Genomic DNA, 16,718 nt, shown 5'->3' with positions numbered 1-16,718 from the left:
AGTACATTTCTGATGTTTAAATAAGTACAGTAAAATTAAAACCTCTTTTTACGGAAGAGTTTTAAAATGCAGCAGAATTATAAAACAGTTCATTTAACATTTAACTTACCAAACTTCGTATTAAATATCTCTTCTACTTGCTTTCTTAGCTTTGTGATCCTGATGTTCCAATCTTCTTTCACTGAAAACCAGATATATGTCAGAATATTACCCACTTCTAGATAAAGAGATACATTAAAACACATTTCTTTTAACACAATAACTTGTAACACTATCAACACAATCCGTCAACAAGGCCACAATAATGAAGTATGATTATTACTGACAGCTTAAATGATACATGTAATCCCCTCTACATAATGGAAAATCTGTTTAAATATAGTTTCGTATTTCAAGCATTGGCCCAAGCAGGAGAACTTGTTCTTCAGAGCCTTTAAATGCAGGAAGAAATTATTTTAGTGGCTCTTACAAAGCTGGAATTAATTCTTCATATTGCATAAGAATAACACTCTTTAGAACAGCAGATGAGGATTTCAGGAGTGCTTTGCTAAACATTTTGATTAGCATTAAAAAAATCCATTTTCACTCCTGTTCTCTATTGTAAATGAAAGCCAAGTATAAGAGTGCTAACCAGAGAAGAAAGCAAAGGATACTAGCAGCATTAAAAAGCACTTCTTTCCTGACAAACAGCATCATAGTTCATTACTTTTTCATCATAACCCACAAATAACAATTATCTGCTCCTGAGGTAAAACCAGAGTTGTGGAAAGCATGCATGAAGGAAGCTATACAGGATTTTTTTTTGTTTCCAAATCATATTTTGGACTAACAAATTACCTGACCTAGTTTATTTCTAGCTTCTAGGATTTTCAAGGCAAGATGCATTAATATTTTTTGCAATCTGGCCTACTCATGTGATAGATTTCACAGCTGCTTAACACCTGCACGTGTGTTTATACTATTCACATGTTGTGGTCTTACTGGCAAAGGAATAAGACTAATGTACTTTAAAAAATTAAAATGTTGTTCACACACTATCTACTGAGGGCACCGGATTATGACTTTGCAACAGAATAATATTTTGGTTTAGAAAAGGTCTAATATTCTTTAGCAACATGAAGTTTGTATCTGCAATAAGATCCTCAGCCTTTGCCTGGGAAAATGGTTTTCACTGGGCTCTAAGCCCAAGAGAATGTTTGCTGTGTTTGCCTGGACCCTGGTAAGCTTTGTGGGTATTGGTAATACCAGACTCACCGAGAAGTTAGTGAAAAATTCAGTGAAATAACCAGTACAAAAAGAAACATTATTCTGAACATGTAAACAGACTGAGTTTTAAGAATCATGATCCTTGCACGTCAGTTCTTTCAGAAAGAGGATTCTATTAGCTGGGTTTTTTACTGCTATCATTGACACATGCTGTTATTAATTCATTGTCAAATCTGATGATAATCAGGATTTTGGTAACAAAACCAACCAACCCCACAAAAAAAACCCCAAACCAACCCCAATGCTGCCTTCTCCTGCTCCACATTTGTGGCAAAAGCCATCCATGCTCAGAAGAGGATGTCAGGACACTCATCAAGGAAGGGTTACTTCTTGAAAACAGTTGCATTGATCCAAATGTGTTTCCCCACCAAACCCTTCCATTCCCACTTGAAGACAGCACGTCTTACCTGGGGTGTTCGACCTGGCTTGAATAACTTCAGCTGAAGTGACAGTTAGAAGCTCTGGCCTGCAACCAGAAAACAAATAATCTGCCCATTCTTGACATAAATTAAGTACCACTACCTATCCTGAAAAGAATGGAAAAGTTTGGATTTTTCTAACTACCTATCCTGAAAAGAATGTTAAAGTTTGGATTTTTCTATTATCTATTTCACACTTCTGAACATTCTACAAATATATTTTTGGAAGACTTGCCCAGATTGCATATATCCACTTTATAATGCAGAATATTTAATCTGCCTATTTGGGAACTAGAAACTGAATGCTTCATGACTTAATGAAGCCAAGTGCTTGATGACAAAAAGGAAGTTTTGCTTGGCCTCTTTGTTAAAATAAAAATCCAAACAACCGAAACAGAACAACCCCAACCACAAACATGTTCAGGCATTAAAACAAACACGTACCTTTTGATCACAAATTTTATTCTGTTGCCCACTTGAATTATTTTTTCTAGGCGAGGGATTCCATACCAAGAGGGACTCCTAAAGGGGATGTTCTCTGGCAGTCCTTCGACATAGAGGTCAGTAGGATGGGCCTCGAATTTCTGGTATGGAACAGCTTTAGGCTCAGTGCTCCCCAAGGCCTCAGCTGTTAGAACAAAATACATCAATAACTGGACAGTTTGGCCATCAACTTTTACTAAAGCTAGCTAAGCTACTGATTCCTCAGGCTTTTGTAATCATTATCTTAGAACCTGGGACAATGCAGGATATCTAACCCCAACAGTCCAAATCTCAGCACATCAAATCCATGAAAATCTACCCTATTGTATCATGTTGCTATTGGGCAGTCCCAAAACTGAAGCTGGGTTCCTCACTGGGGCATAAAGCAATGATTTTATCTGAAGGTTTTCATCTACTTTAAAGTATCATGCAAAATTTTACTCTAGCTCTTCTGAAGTTGACTTTTTTTTTTTATAGTGGAGAGAACATGAAAATTCGCCCAGAAGTTTTCTAATACTAATGGATATAAATAAGCAAATGGTTGTTTTGTTCCCCATCAAAGGAAAAACAACCGAAACAGGAAGGAATTGAGAGCAATTAGAAGAGCTGTACATATAAGACATACTTTTTTAAACTATGAATTTACCTAGGTGCATATGCAGTAAAGAAATACATTGTTCTACACTCAACTGCCAGGATTGTAAGTATTTGAAAAATCTGATCAAAAGTCTCTTTCATGTAGATGGTCAAAGGAAATAACGAAAGCAACCTTCAAGAAATACAAAGCCAGAAAAGAAAATAATAATACTGAACTCACCAAACTTTTTACAGAAGAGTTGATCTACCATCTTCCTCAGTTTGGTGATTCTGGCATACCACTCCTCTTTCACTGTATTTAAGAGTGACATAGAACAAAACCAACATTCCCTATCATTTTCAGTCATTCAGCTTTATAGCATGCACAACCACCCTGCATTTCCAGGTAACACAGAAAATACTATGCGGAAGAAATATGGATTCAACTTGGAACTAGGAAAACCTAGCTTATGCTTTTCCTGCCGTTCCTGAAGCAAACCATTACTGCTTGACTGGTTTGTCTTGGAGCCAGTATCAGTCTTCTCAGGGCTTCAGGGCTGAGGCCATTTTATAAAATCTTCCTGACAAGCCTATTTCCCACAGGTATGCAAACTACCTTTCTTCTGCCAACCAAAATACAGCTTCTGTGCTCATCCCAATTCCTCTCCTTCTCAGGACACAAGCCAGCAGGGGCTATGGACAGAGCAGGATGTTGGGCATGAAGCCACAAAGAGCTGAGAGCAGGGGCTAGTACTCCACAGCTCTCTCCTGAGATAGCAGCAGACACATGGAGCAGCAGAGCTACTGGGAAAGAGGGAATCCAAACAGGGAGAAAAGAAAACTGAGGGAAGGAGGCTCAGACAGCTCCTGTCTTCTGATCCCTATGATAGGATTAACATCTTTCACAGATGTTCTCTCAGAAATAATGCAGAGGTCACACATGAATATGCTATCATTACAAGCTAGTGAAGACAAGCAACATAGAGTGACTCTTCATAACACTGTGCCATAAAAACGAGTTACCACAAGTTCTCTTAGCTGCAAGGGCTTTACGGGATATATAGTGTACCTGCTTTGTCTTCATAATTAGTACAACCATATTAAATACAACAAAAACAATGGAGAAAAGGGCTGATTTTAAAACCTACATAAGACTCAGTCATCAGCCTACCTACTATTTCTGTAGTCAAATTTGGTGCTCGAAGGAACAGTAGTTTATTAAGACTCAAGACACTAGGTTAACTTAGACTGCAGGAAAAGTTTAATTCCTACACACATGTTAAAGTGACACCCTCGTGACATAATTTAGATCTTTAATGTTCACTTTAAGTACAGTCTTTGATACACTTTTTACAACAGAAGACTATCAGTATATAACAGAATATAATGGTGCTGCAAGTAGTGCAGATACTACCATTTATATGCTTGTGTCCTTGTCTGAACTCAGAATTTCTCTGTACTAGTAAAAATTCACAGTTCAAGCAGGCTGAGGTTGCCAGTTAGCATTGTGGCACTGGGAGCAATTTTTTTGCTACCATTGGTTCAGGCACAGAAGCTTTCAACACTTCCTTTAATTGGACAATTAAAAAACCACACTGAAGGGCAAGAAGACAGTAGAACACAACTGAAGAAAAAAAACAAGCCCAGAAAAGTAATTTACTAACAAAAGCCCATGCAAAGGCACAATTATTTCAAAACTTGATTTTTTTCTTTCTATACTGAACTTTTTCCTCCCCGGAAATGAGTTCATGGGTGCTACTCTAGAGCATGCATCTGCTGCAAAACTGGTTAGAATGCATTTTGTTTGCACTACTGTGTGAAAATGGAAAAATAAAAAGTCCCATGATCCAAGCAAGTCAGATTCTACAATAATAAATATCACTGTAGCCACTATGTTCATTACTGCATTCCAATTAAATCTAATTTCGGTAAGTACCTTATATAAGCAACTATTCCATCATACAGTTTCCTACCCAGTAAACTATCAAATTTGCATTTTCTCTATATCTCAACAGACTAATACTTAGCTCATTGTTTTTCCTTCTGGCCAGTTGAATCAAATCAGTTGATAAAAGTGTTAGTAACCACTGGCTTGGACAGTCAGGGGAAAATTGCTGTCACTTGGTAGCTAAAGAAGATGCAAAACAAGAGGAACTACTTGCAATGTGTTATTAGTAAAAGTAAATGGCAGCCACTACTATGACAGCGAAAACTATAGACACCACTATGAAGATGAGTAACAGGAAATCACACTGTACTTGTACAACTCACACATACCTCCTGCAACTGGTTTGTCCAATGGCACATCTTCTTGTGTTGAATTCAAAAGCTCATGCCTAGAAGATGAAAGATAAGTGCTTCACAGTGACATACACTTTGATAAACCAGAAGTTACAGCCTCAAGTTACCACTGAAGAATCAGAAAACCAAAACAAAACAGGGGACATCAAGATCCCCAACATTAAATTCCAGTTAACACCAGAGTGTTCTAGAGTTGGCTGAAACCCTATTGACAAAAATACTTTTCATGCCCATTGCCATATTCACCTGAGTCATAACATTTCATGTTAACATACAGATGACATTAAAACTATCTCTTAAGTCTGAGATGCACTTCATTAGAAACAAAGAGCAAAACAAAAATTTAACCTTTAAAAATTAAAATCTCAAGGCAGACATTTCTGTTTCCCAAATACGTCGAGTTCTACCTATACGAAAAACACAAAAATCTAAAAATTCTGACATTTCTCACTGAGCTGAACTGTTTTTTGAGCTGCTCTGGTTACCACACATTACAAAAACCATGAACAGCATAAATTAATTACTGTTAACAACTAAGACAAATTTGACAAAAGCAAGTGCCAACACTGCATGAATATAAAAAACTACTCAAAATGTCCAATTTTAAGTGAGACAAAAGGTAGATCTACTCTCCATCTCTTCTGGTTATCTGTAGGCATTAGGATGACATATAGATGAACATACACGTTTTGAGAAGTTAGCATCTGTGGTAAAGACAGCATGCACAGAGACATGAGCCTGACCACTGCAATCAGCACATTGCTATCCACTTTGAAAACACTTGGCTACACCACTGAACAATAGTAAAATGTCAGCTGTTAGTCACAGAAGCTTCATTTAAGCTGTAAATGAAGCTTCTGTGGTGTGAAACATCACAACTGTCTGAAATGAAGCACAAAACTGTCAAAGGTACATATCCACCAACTCCCAAAGCTGCGTATCAGTCTGCCACAGTCATTCCCACAGTACTGGGTCTCAAAGTGCACTGCAGCTCCAAGATCCAGCACTCAGCATCTACAGGTGCCAGCAGCTCTCCCTTCATATCTGGAATTCAGACTTGGTCCAGGCTCCCTTCCAATCCCACCTGCCTTTGCAGGAAGTAATGTTGGGGTTCTTTTAGGAAAGACACCAAAGGAAGAAAGGAGGAAAAGGCGAAGGAAGGAGGAAAAGGCGAAGGAAGGAGGAAAAGGCGAAGGAAGGTGCCCAGAGCATCTCATGTCCTCACTTTCAAGGCAGACAATACCTTGCCAGGCGAAGGAAGGAGGAAAAGGCGAAGGAAGGAGGAAAAGGCGAAGGAAGGAGGAAAAGGCGAAGGAAGGAGGAAAAGGCGAAGGAAGTATCAAAAGGCGAAGGAAGGAGGAAAAGGCGAAGGAAGGAGGAAAAGGCGAAGGAAGGAGGAAAAGGCGAAGGAAGGAGGAAAAGGCGAAGGAAGGAGGAAAAGGCGAAGGAAGGTGCCCAGAGCATCTCATGTCCTCACTTTCAAGGCAGACAATACCTTGCCAGGCTTGCTATGGCAGGCAGTGGAGCCCTCAAGAAGTTTCTACATACATCTAAGGTCTCCTCCCTTCATGTACGCTATCTGATCTACCTCCAGACACAGGATATGGATGCAACTAAATCACAGGAAGCCGTAGCTATTTTGTCCTCAAGCCAGTCCTGGGAGTTGCTATATAGATACAGCCATAGACACCTTGATACAGCATTCCAGCAAGAAAAAAATAAAAGCACAAGCTGAAATTTAAGCCAGGATCCTTGCATAGCATAAAATATCCCCAAGTCAATGGCTTTCAACATGTAACAGAGATTAAAATAGTACAAAGAGATTTGTCTATGACAAGAAGTCCATATTATTGAAGAGACCTGTCTAGATCTCAGCCACCACTCAGTTTGAAAGTTCTGGAAGATAAAACAAAGCAGAGTGGATCCAGTAGAAAACAATAAGTAATAATGAGTAATATAGGGACACAAATATGAAATTCCTTACTTTTTAATCACAAATCGGATCCGCTCCTTTGCTAGAAGTATCCTCTCAAGACGGGGAATGCCGTAGGTGGATGGCCGCCTGAAGGGAATTCCTTCTGGCAGCCCTTCCACGTACAAGTCTTCCACGTGTGACTGGAAGAGTGGGTATGGAATAGACACTGGACCTTTTGCTTTTATGGCTTGTGCTTCAAGAAAAAAGGAGAATAAAATCATTACACTAACTTGTGGCTCTACTCAAATGATCTGTTTGATATCACTCTGAAAAACATTAAAACCAGCAACAGGCAATAACTCCCTTAACACATTTAAACATGCAAGCATTCACTGAAGGGGGCTTTTGTTTTATAGCAAAATTACTCTAATTCACAGTAAACAAGTTGCAGACCTGCTTACGTATGCAGATTTGCTTTTCCTTTTACCCTGTAAACATTTAATAACAGAGACTGCATCTGCTATAGCGAAGTTTCACATTATTTTGGTTTTGTTTTTTTGAAAGATTAAGTTATCTGGACTTAATTATAAACCAAGCATGTTTCAGATCATTAGCTCTGATTATTACTATTCATTAATACTACTGGGTTACAAGAGTCATTAATGCCTTGGAGAAGGGGCACACATCCCTTCTTCTGAGTGAATTCCTATAGCTTTGGTGTATTTTACAAAGCCAAGGGATCACTAATGAAATACACAGTATACTTCTAAAGCATGGCCCTACTAATTGAAATCTTTGAAGTAAATGAAAAACAAATAAGATTTGCCCACAGCTGGAAAATAACTTCAGTGTATTTCTTCAGGTTATGAGGACTGTATCATATCAACACACCTATAAGGCTGCAAACACAGACATCATGGCTTGCAAATATCAAGAGGGCTGATTTCTTTATGCTCACAGGGGTATGTTAATTCTGCAGGCCATACAAGAACTACTCTCTATTACCATCTGACTGGTCTGCAAAGAGTTTGGTACGTTCTGTTGTTCTGCTCCAGAAATTAAATGCAAGAAACTATTTGAGGAAAGAAGAGTGAAGCGAAGGCCAATTTAAGAAAGAATACAGTGATGTTGCGGCATTTCTGAAAGTAAAACTACCCACAGGGCACCTTTTCAAGCAATTTAAGGTAATGTGAAAGCAGCCTGTGGTTCTGACAGTGGTATATACAAAATGCTTATACATTAACTCACAAATTCTTAAAAGCAATAAGACACTCTGGGTTTTAAAGGCATTTGAGTAACATACTCTTACAACCACTTGAAAGCAGAACAGTTCCTAGGCATGTTTATCACAAAACAGGGAAGCTTTGAAAATACTGCATGCATCTAAGTCTTATATTCTGATAATACTCTAAGAGGTCTGTAAAGACTCTGTGTTTCAACTAGACTTAGTTTCAACTGCCAAATACAAGATGGCCAAAACTGGAGAGAGAATCCATACATAGAGAGATGGACAGGAACCTGAAGATGACTTAGCAAATAGACTGAAGAAATCCTGTTCAAACCAGTGTCAAAGGAGCTGCAGAACAATCACTGAAAGAGCTGTTGTGTATCAGTGTATCACACCAGTCCTTCATTAAATTAGGTTTTTATTGCAGTCATAGTCCTCTTCCAAAAAATGGGGGAAAAAAAATGTTATTTTCAACCCTGGAGGCTGCTGTGTCAAGTGGTGAGAAGCATAACAAGTTCAGCAGACGAACCTCAGATGGAAATGATAGTTTGAACCACAGCCACAGGAAAAAAGATCAAGGACATCTAGATCACTACACAGCATCAAGAAAGAACAGCTTCAGAGTAACAAAAATCCTGTTTGTTTAAATAAGTGACTACATTTTTACATGTGAAAATCTTTATTTCTCTTAAATCAGCAAATGTTTTAGCAAATAGTCTTCAGACAGCCTAAGAACACGATCAGCATTGCAGTGAGGCCCCTTAGATTTAGAACCTTACATGTTTTAGAATAGAAATCTTGAATATAGCTTTCGTTTTCATAAATTAGACTATATTTGTGAGCCATACTAAAAAGTAATCCCATTTAGCTTACATCTAAACACAAAACAATCTATTTTCAGACATGTCAGTTGCAATGGATGACAGTAACTGACACTGCTCGAACACTTTGGAGCTACAGAAGCCATCAAATCCGAGCAGCATTCTAGGAATGCTGGATATCCATAACTCATTTCAGTAAACTGGAAATTGCATGCCCATACAGACAGAAAGAATCTGATACAGAATTGGTTTGTGAATCAATGAAATGTTGTCATCTACAGGGAAAAAGGGCATAACTTAAGACCATATGGCCTGTTATGGAAAGGCAGGAATAGCTCTGTATTCAACAGACTCCACAGGAGATTTTCAGGCTGGTTATATGTGAACACCAAAACCCAAATTAAAGCAATTTACCCAGAATGATGCTCCTTTCTAGAGCAATTAAAATACTGTGAATCAGATTCTAAACTGCTTTTACTTGGTGTGAATTGCTTTCAGTGGGCTGTTTACATATCAGACGCTAGTCGCACCCAAAACATGTAGTAACTCCAAATCACAAGGTCCCTTCTGACAGCAATTCCACTTTTCACAGCAGAGAAGCATCACTATTTGTTTTGAAAGTTTTGATGATACAGTTTTAGGCTGTGATATGTGGACATGAAATACATCTAGGTGCAGCATCTAGAGACAAATTCCAAAGTCTAAGACATGTGCTTGTTTTTCTGACCAGGAACCATTAGCATATGATTGTTGCTTCACTGCAGATCAATCATAACCAGAGAGAAAAAGTCAATCAGTAGTAATCCCTCCTCAGAGCCATTTTAAAAGATCATTTCACTGAAGAACTTGGTGTAAATACAGAAAAAAGGGCAGCTCTCTCAAATGTGGGTGCCCAAGACATGAGCATGCTGGAGCTCCAGGAAACCCAGCACAGCTGAAAGATAAAATAAAATTTCTCACTTAGATGCCAATTTTGAAATTACTCTGCTCATTGAAAAAGCTTCTTTCCCCAGATTTAAGACTTCTGATAATATTTAACCCTTTGGTGCTGGCAGTACCTGTGTATTCCTGAACCAACAAAAAACATGTGATTTAGGTGTCAAAGGAGTAGAGGCAATTGCTTGGAAAGGAGGGTAACTCATACCGTATTTTTTCTCAAACAGCTCTTCAACTTGCTTTCTCAACTCTGTAATTCGCGCGTTCCATTTCTCTGCAAGGAAAAGAGGACACGTCAGACTACAACCCAAACTGAGAATCTTCTGTAAAATCTATGTTACCGCCAACTGAAATAATGCAGTGTGCTTTTACTATGCACTCACACACAGGTGCCTGTGAGGGTGCTGAGGCGCTGGCACAGGGTGCCTGGAGAAGCTGTGGCTGCCCCATCCCTGGCAGTGTTCAAGGCCAGGTTGGACACAGGGGCTTGGAGCAACCTGCTCTAGTGAAAGGTCGGAACTCAGTGAGCTTCTAACCCAAACCATTCTGTGATTCTATGAGTATACTATGGGCTATACCTTAAATTATATAGATACTTTCAGAAAGAAACAGTATAGAATGAAATCTTTAAGATGAATTCCTAAACCTCTGCAGGTTCAACATCTGCATATGTTAAATCAAGTCTAAAACAACCCAACAAACCAGGCTAAGGTAACTTTCAAAAATGGTTTCTCTTCGAAAGCTCGGTCAGCAGCTCTCACTACCACCACTTACAAGGGTAAAGTCAGCTTGCAGCTGCTGTTGATAATTATCTAAATCTGGGTGCTGAAAAACCTAATTAGTGAAGCTTGATAAAGCTTAGAGACAGTATATGAAGTTGTTTTGGCGCAAATCTGTACAGCTATCTGGGTCAGGAGGCATCGTGCCATCCTCTACCTTAATCCAGTATTTCTCTTAAGTCCTGATGTTGCAAAACATCCCCATAAATCCTATTTCTGAAAGCAGTTATAGGCTGCAAAACAGAAGCTATCCAAATCCAATCGTGTGTTCCATGGAAAGCTGGATTAAACAGCAGAATTTTAGCATCTAATTTTCTGCCTGTCACAGAGAGCACATGTTTTCAAAGCCTTTTGTACTATCTCAATGCTTTTAGGAAAGTGCCACAACTCTTTTGTAGCTGGTACCAGATGCTGGCTGGCCTTTGAAGAATAAGCTAATAAGCAAGTGTACTTACACCTTATTTCTTACACCAAACACTTGAATCTAAGTAACGACAGATGTCAAAAAAAATGATGCAATTCAAGCTGTTACACTTCCAGTTGTCAAAAAATTCTTGTATCAAACAAAGGGAATTGAATTTCAAGTCTGTATTGAAAAGGGTTTAAATATTCATTCTCCAACCAACATAGACAACTTTGGTTTCCATGTTTAAGCTTATATTTTTCTAATGTAATTTCATGGATATCATGAGACAGGACAGCATGCTTCAGACGTGGGTAAGAATAAGACCTTGTTTAGAGGGGAAAGGGTGTTTTGGCATGCTGCCTTGCATCCACACATAAACTCTTCATACTAGTCACCTGGCATATCACCTATATCAATTCACCTGGTTGTATTTTGAAATAACATCCTTGGGGATAAATTGCTTTAATTGCTTCTGCCACCCTTTTTTACTGCTATTCTGCAGTGCACAGATTCTTAGCTGATAAAAAATCCTGAGCTCAATATTTTCTATTCCTGTGTCATTTCAACCTTGTGATACTTCCCCCTTTGACTACGGACATATAGCTGGATGAAGCTCTTCCTGATTGCAGCACAACCTCTGACAGTGTTTTCTGTTGACAAATGGATTTGAACATGGACTAACACCAGCTTTACCAGCAAGAGTCTGGAAAATGAGTCAGAATTTAGTGGCCTAACCCCACTTTCCTGAACAGAGCTGGCGAACACACATGGACAGCTCTGGGTCAAGGGTTTTGAAGGGCACTTGTGTGATGGTAGATTATTACCCAAAGAAAACTGTCACATAGTTGAGACCCCTTCAGTCCATCAAACTCCAAGGCAAACTCAGCAAACAATGTCCTGTGCCTTTTGATCAGGCATTGGAACAGGCTGCCCAGGGCAGTGGTGGAGTCACCGTCCCTGGAAGTGCTCACAAACCATGGAGATGAGGCCCTTAGTGACATGGTTTAGTGGTGGCTTTGGCAGTGCTGGGGGAACAGTTGGACTCGATCTTAAAGGTCTTTTCCAACCTAGCTGATTCTATGAAATGTCAGGATGGTTTTTGTCAGAGGGAGCACTGCCAAAAGCATGTCATACCACATTACAAATCAACCATATAAAAGTATATAAATAATACTGTTCTGAATAGTTGTTGCTGCAGTTTCGTTTCAGAAGGAGCTGCTCCCACACAGCCTGGTCTCCCTCTGCTTGTTAGCATGCTCACAAGAGTGTTCCTGCATGAGCCATTAAGTTGTCAAGACTTCATTTTTCTCAATTACCAAACCCCACAATCACTGGCCAAATATTCCACGTGGCTCTTTTCAAGCTGCTACTTCCATGCTGCTCTCCCTCTAATGGCAACACTACAGGGATTAAAAAAATCAAATATATCACAACACAGGCATGTTTATTTGAAACAGTAGATACACAGAAAAATGCTATTAAAAAAATCATAAACTGAATCATGTTTTGATCATCACACTAGTTTGGGGGGTTTTTTAGCTGCTTTTGTATTTCATGAGTAAATTGTCAAGGTAGACTACAGGGATATTTCAATACTCAGAGGGATTAGCAGGTAACTGGCATGGTTTTGATTGGATTGTTAGCATTATTAACTCCTTGGCTTCAGACCAATTACTGTAAAGACATTCTTCTGTCACACTGTGTTCACAGAGCAAAGTTGAAGACCTACCCCAGAGCTAAGCTGATACTCTGTTTTGGTAATCACTCTCTGCAAAGCAGCTCAGTTTTCCCACAAGCACCAAGATAAAGTGGTGGCTTCCTTCAATTCCTATATATACACCTTCTGATACATGGGAAACACTATCCCCATTAAATAACAATCCTGAAAACTTCCCCAGGCTGTCCACAGTCTCTTCAATTTACCCCATTCTGTATTCCCTGGGGACGTGCTCCTGATAACATTCACTACAGTAGGGACAACTTGTAGAGCACACATGAAATGATGCTCAGGTACTAAGCGCATTCCCATTACCATCAATATGCCACACAGTACTCTGTAGGGAAATAAAATGGAAAATATACAGCAATTCTAAGCATGCTGCAGCTGGCAAAACCTGTGTTCAATGGTGTGTCAAAATGGGGAAAAACTACGCACACTTTCCATCACTGTCACAGTGAGGCAACAGCTAAGGGGACTTTTTTCCCACTAAAATGGCATGATACAACAGGTTGGGAGGAGAAGTGATTCAGAGCAGCCCTGTGGAGAACGACTTGGGGGTGTTGGTCGATGAGAAACTGAACATGACTTCACTGTGTGCTTGCTCACAGCCAAGAAACCACCCATGTGCTGGACTGCATCAAAAGCAGCGTGACCAGCAGGACGAAGGAGGTGGTCCTGCCCTTGTATTCTGCTCTCATGAGACCCCGCTAGGAGTACTGTGTGCAGTTCTGGTGTCCTCAATGTAAGAAGGACATGGAGCTGCTGGAGCAAGTCCAGAGGAGGCCATGAGGATGATCAAGGGCTGGAGCACCTCCTGTACAAAGACAGGCTGAAAAAGTTGGGGCTGCTCAGCCTGGAGAAGAGAAGCTGCATCAAGGCCTCAGAGCAGCTTCCAATATCTGAAGGAGGTTACAAGGACGCTGGAGAGGGACTCTTCATTAGGGACCGTAGTGATAGGGGTGTAGGGGTAATGGGTTCAAACTTAAACAGAGGAAGTTCAGGTTAGATATATGGAAGAAGTTCTTTACTGTGAGGGTGCTGAGGTGCTGGCACAGGTTGCCCAAAGAAGTGGTAAATGCTCCATCCCTGGCAGTGTTCAAGGCCAGGCTGGACAGAGCCTTGGGCAACATGGTCCAGGGGGAGGAGTCCCTTGCCCATGGCAGGGGGGTTGCAACTAGATTATATTAAGGCCCTTTCCAACCCAAACCATTCTATGATTCTACGATTCTATAACTGCAAGACACAACAAAGCTTCTGAGCTTTCAATAAAATGTCTAAGAAAGCAAAAACCATTGTGGGAAGAGATTTTTACTGACTAAGTCAGTTCCTTTCAGCAAATATATTTTTACCTTAAATAGTTGGTTCAGAAATATTTTGGAAATCTCTTCCAAAAGATGAAGAATTTCTATCAAACATTTCACCAGACACTTTTCATTCCTCCCCTTGGTTACAATAATTGTTTTCCACTTTGTTCTCCTGTTTCCATGAAACAAAGAGCACTGCACATTTTTCACAGTTTCTCAGGCCACGTGGGGTACCTGATCTCTGACTCAATCAAGACATACAGGAAGTGTCTCCGACTCACAGCTATCGAACATCTGGATCTCATCAATGTTACATACTGCAAGTCCTTATCAGATGAGACAGATTTATCTCTCAAGCATCTATACCTTCCTTTTTAGTCTTCTGGATGCAGGTGCGCCCTTGTCATTTTACAGCTATTCATGATAGAATTAAACACCTCCTTTCTCCTGTCCAATTATCCAATACTAGATTTCATTAGACAAAGGTGTGGGGTCTTATGAAATGTCCAAACAGCAACACTGCACCTATCAACAGTTGCTCTTTTTTACTTTACAGCAAATGAAGTCCATTTCTCCATAGCTTCTCAAATTCATTTTGTTTTAACCAGAACTTGCAACACCATTAGGAAATACCACTTTCTATAGGTGAACTCTAACTGTGATGAGGGTTAATAACCTCAATACAATTTAGGAAGCCCAGGATGTCTGAAAATCCTGTGAGCTACAAACAACTGTGATCTGACAGCACAGTAGGTAGCTAAGAGGAAAGTTTTCCTGAAAACAGCCCAGAGAGATTATCTACATCAACTCAGAAGTAACAGGGAGCAGATAAGTTGTGAGATGTTCTTTAACCGGAGCCTCAACATTGCAAGCTCAACTCAAATTTTTATCATCTTAATAATTACCTTTGCTCTCCATGTCTCTCTTTGCTCTCCACTTCACTGTTTATTCCCTTCAAGCTGGCCTCCCAAGCTTAGATGCTGTTTTCTACTAAGGGAAAATAGTCTTGCAAAAGCTTCTGCAGTATTAACTGCTCAATCTTCTCTACTGATGTTGCCATTATGTTCTCCTGACCCAACCAAAACTAACTAAGACTACATGTGGAATTGCCTATTACTAGTAATGATCTTTAGAGAATAGAGCTCTGAACAATGTTTTATTCATTTTCAGTGAAATTAGCATGAAATAACATATTTCACAAAAAACAGATGTCAGAAAAGGTTCCATGGGGATTTTTTCAATTGAAGTCAAATCCCAGCACTCCTAATAAACATCTCAAACACTGTGCCAAAGGACATGTCCCTGATTGTGCAGAACCTTGCAGAAGTCCACAGATTCATGGGCTATCTGCCCAGAAACCAAGCAAAATAAGAAACAAAGGAGAGGTACACACTGCAACAAATCCCATGGGAAGTGTCTTTCACCAGAATAACTATGGTGTGTGGATGCATTTCTGCAGTGAGAACTTTACAAAAGCTATAATTAAAGAACACTGTCAGAAAGACCCCAACTTTGTGTGTGTCCACAGGGATCAAGGCAGTCTACTCACCATACCACAGTCATTTGGTTACCTTCCCAAATCTGGCTCCCTCAGCACATCTTGTTCACAGCATGTATTAAAGAGCAGATAGACAGGTTCCTGTTCTCTGGTATGTCTTGATTCAGTGCACTAGTGAATTAGTCTTATCTTTTTGTCCAAGAAATTAGCAGACAAAAATAAAGACTTATTTTTATTTTATTAAATTACTTGCAGTGCCTATTTAGATGGTTACTTTGAATAATGAGAAACAACAGAGGTAGCAGCCTAGGATGATGATGATACTGCTGCAATGTCTCTGCAAAGAGCCCTGGCGTCTTAAATGAGTACTGGCAGTGGTGTGTTTTACTCCTGCAGTACAAAATCGTCTAATAGCTTTTCATAAAATAAAGAAGAGAGACAAAATAATCTTTAATTCTTATCTTACCAAAATTGAACTCTCTCACTTTTCTTCTCCCAGTATTGGCAGCTTCATTAGGTGACTCAGTGTTCTTCGGTCTCTTGTTAGGGGGCAAGTAGTCATCATCATCTTAAAGAAACATAAAAATATCATTGTTTTACTGTCCAGAGAACTCACGTGCAATGTTGGAACTACTTTGAATTTCAGAGCTCTAATACAAGTATTGAACTGCACTTTATCAGGGCATCAAACTTTGCAATGAATTACTCATCTGAGTAATTTTAGAAAGCTACTGGCCTGAGTAGGAACAGCTTGATTAAGAGAGGCAGCACAAATCATAGAATAGCAAAAAGCAAAGCTGCTTCTGTACATCCAAGGGAAGACAATATGGTGTTCTGAAACATGACTGGACATATCATGATCATAAAATGACCACGCAACAGCAAATGACATCAGTAAATAAATTATGTAGACACAGACCAGATTTTTTTACCTAGTTGGAAGTATCCTTCCATTATTAAGTCTTGACAGTAGCCAGGTTTTATCTTGAAGAGTTCAAATATGTTAAAATTGGTTTCAATCCAATGTAAAAAACTGATGTAGATAACTAAAATTTATTTAACAGGT

At 39.4% G+C, this 16,718-nt stretch overlaps 1 protein-coding gene across 1 annotated transcript in view; it reads right to left on the bottom strand.

Moving 5' to 3' along the window:
* The window catches only part of GTF2I (general transcription factor IIi), a 60,252-nt gene that overhangs the window by 13,641 nt on the left and 29,893 nt on the right, over positions 1-16,718 (bottom strand). The window contains exons 11-18 of the mRNA XM_010021666.1: positions 16,119-16,220; positions 10,154-10,219; positions 7,030-7,213; positions 5,022-5,080; positions 2,986-3,057; positions 2,130-2,313; positions 1,674-1,732; positions 110-181 (exon numbers count right to left, since the gene is read on the bottom strand). Of these exons, the coding sequence (XP_010019968.1) occupies positions 110-181; positions 1,674-1,732; positions 2,130-2,313; positions 2,986-3,057; positions 5,022-5,080; positions 7,030-7,213; positions 10,154-10,219; positions 16,119-16,220 (798 nt within the window). The remainder of the gene's footprint in view (positions 1-109; positions 182-1,673; positions 1,733-2,129; positions 2,314-2,985; positions 3,058-5,021; positions 5,081-7,029; positions 7,214-10,153; positions 10,220-16,118; positions 16,221-16,718) is intronic.

The sequence above is a fragment of the Nestor notabilis genome, unplaced genomic scaffold (assembly GCF_000696875.1).
Source record: "Nestor notabilis isolate BGI_N333 unplaced genomic scaffold, ASM69687v1 scaffold29, whole genome shotgun sequence".
Taxonomy (NCBI): Eukaryota; Metazoa; Chordata; class Aves; order Psittaciformes; family Psittacidae; genus Nestor; species Nestor notabilis.
The sequence above is the reverse complement of the archived record's forward strand: the minus strand, read 5'-3'. Positions and strand labels throughout refer to the sequence as shown.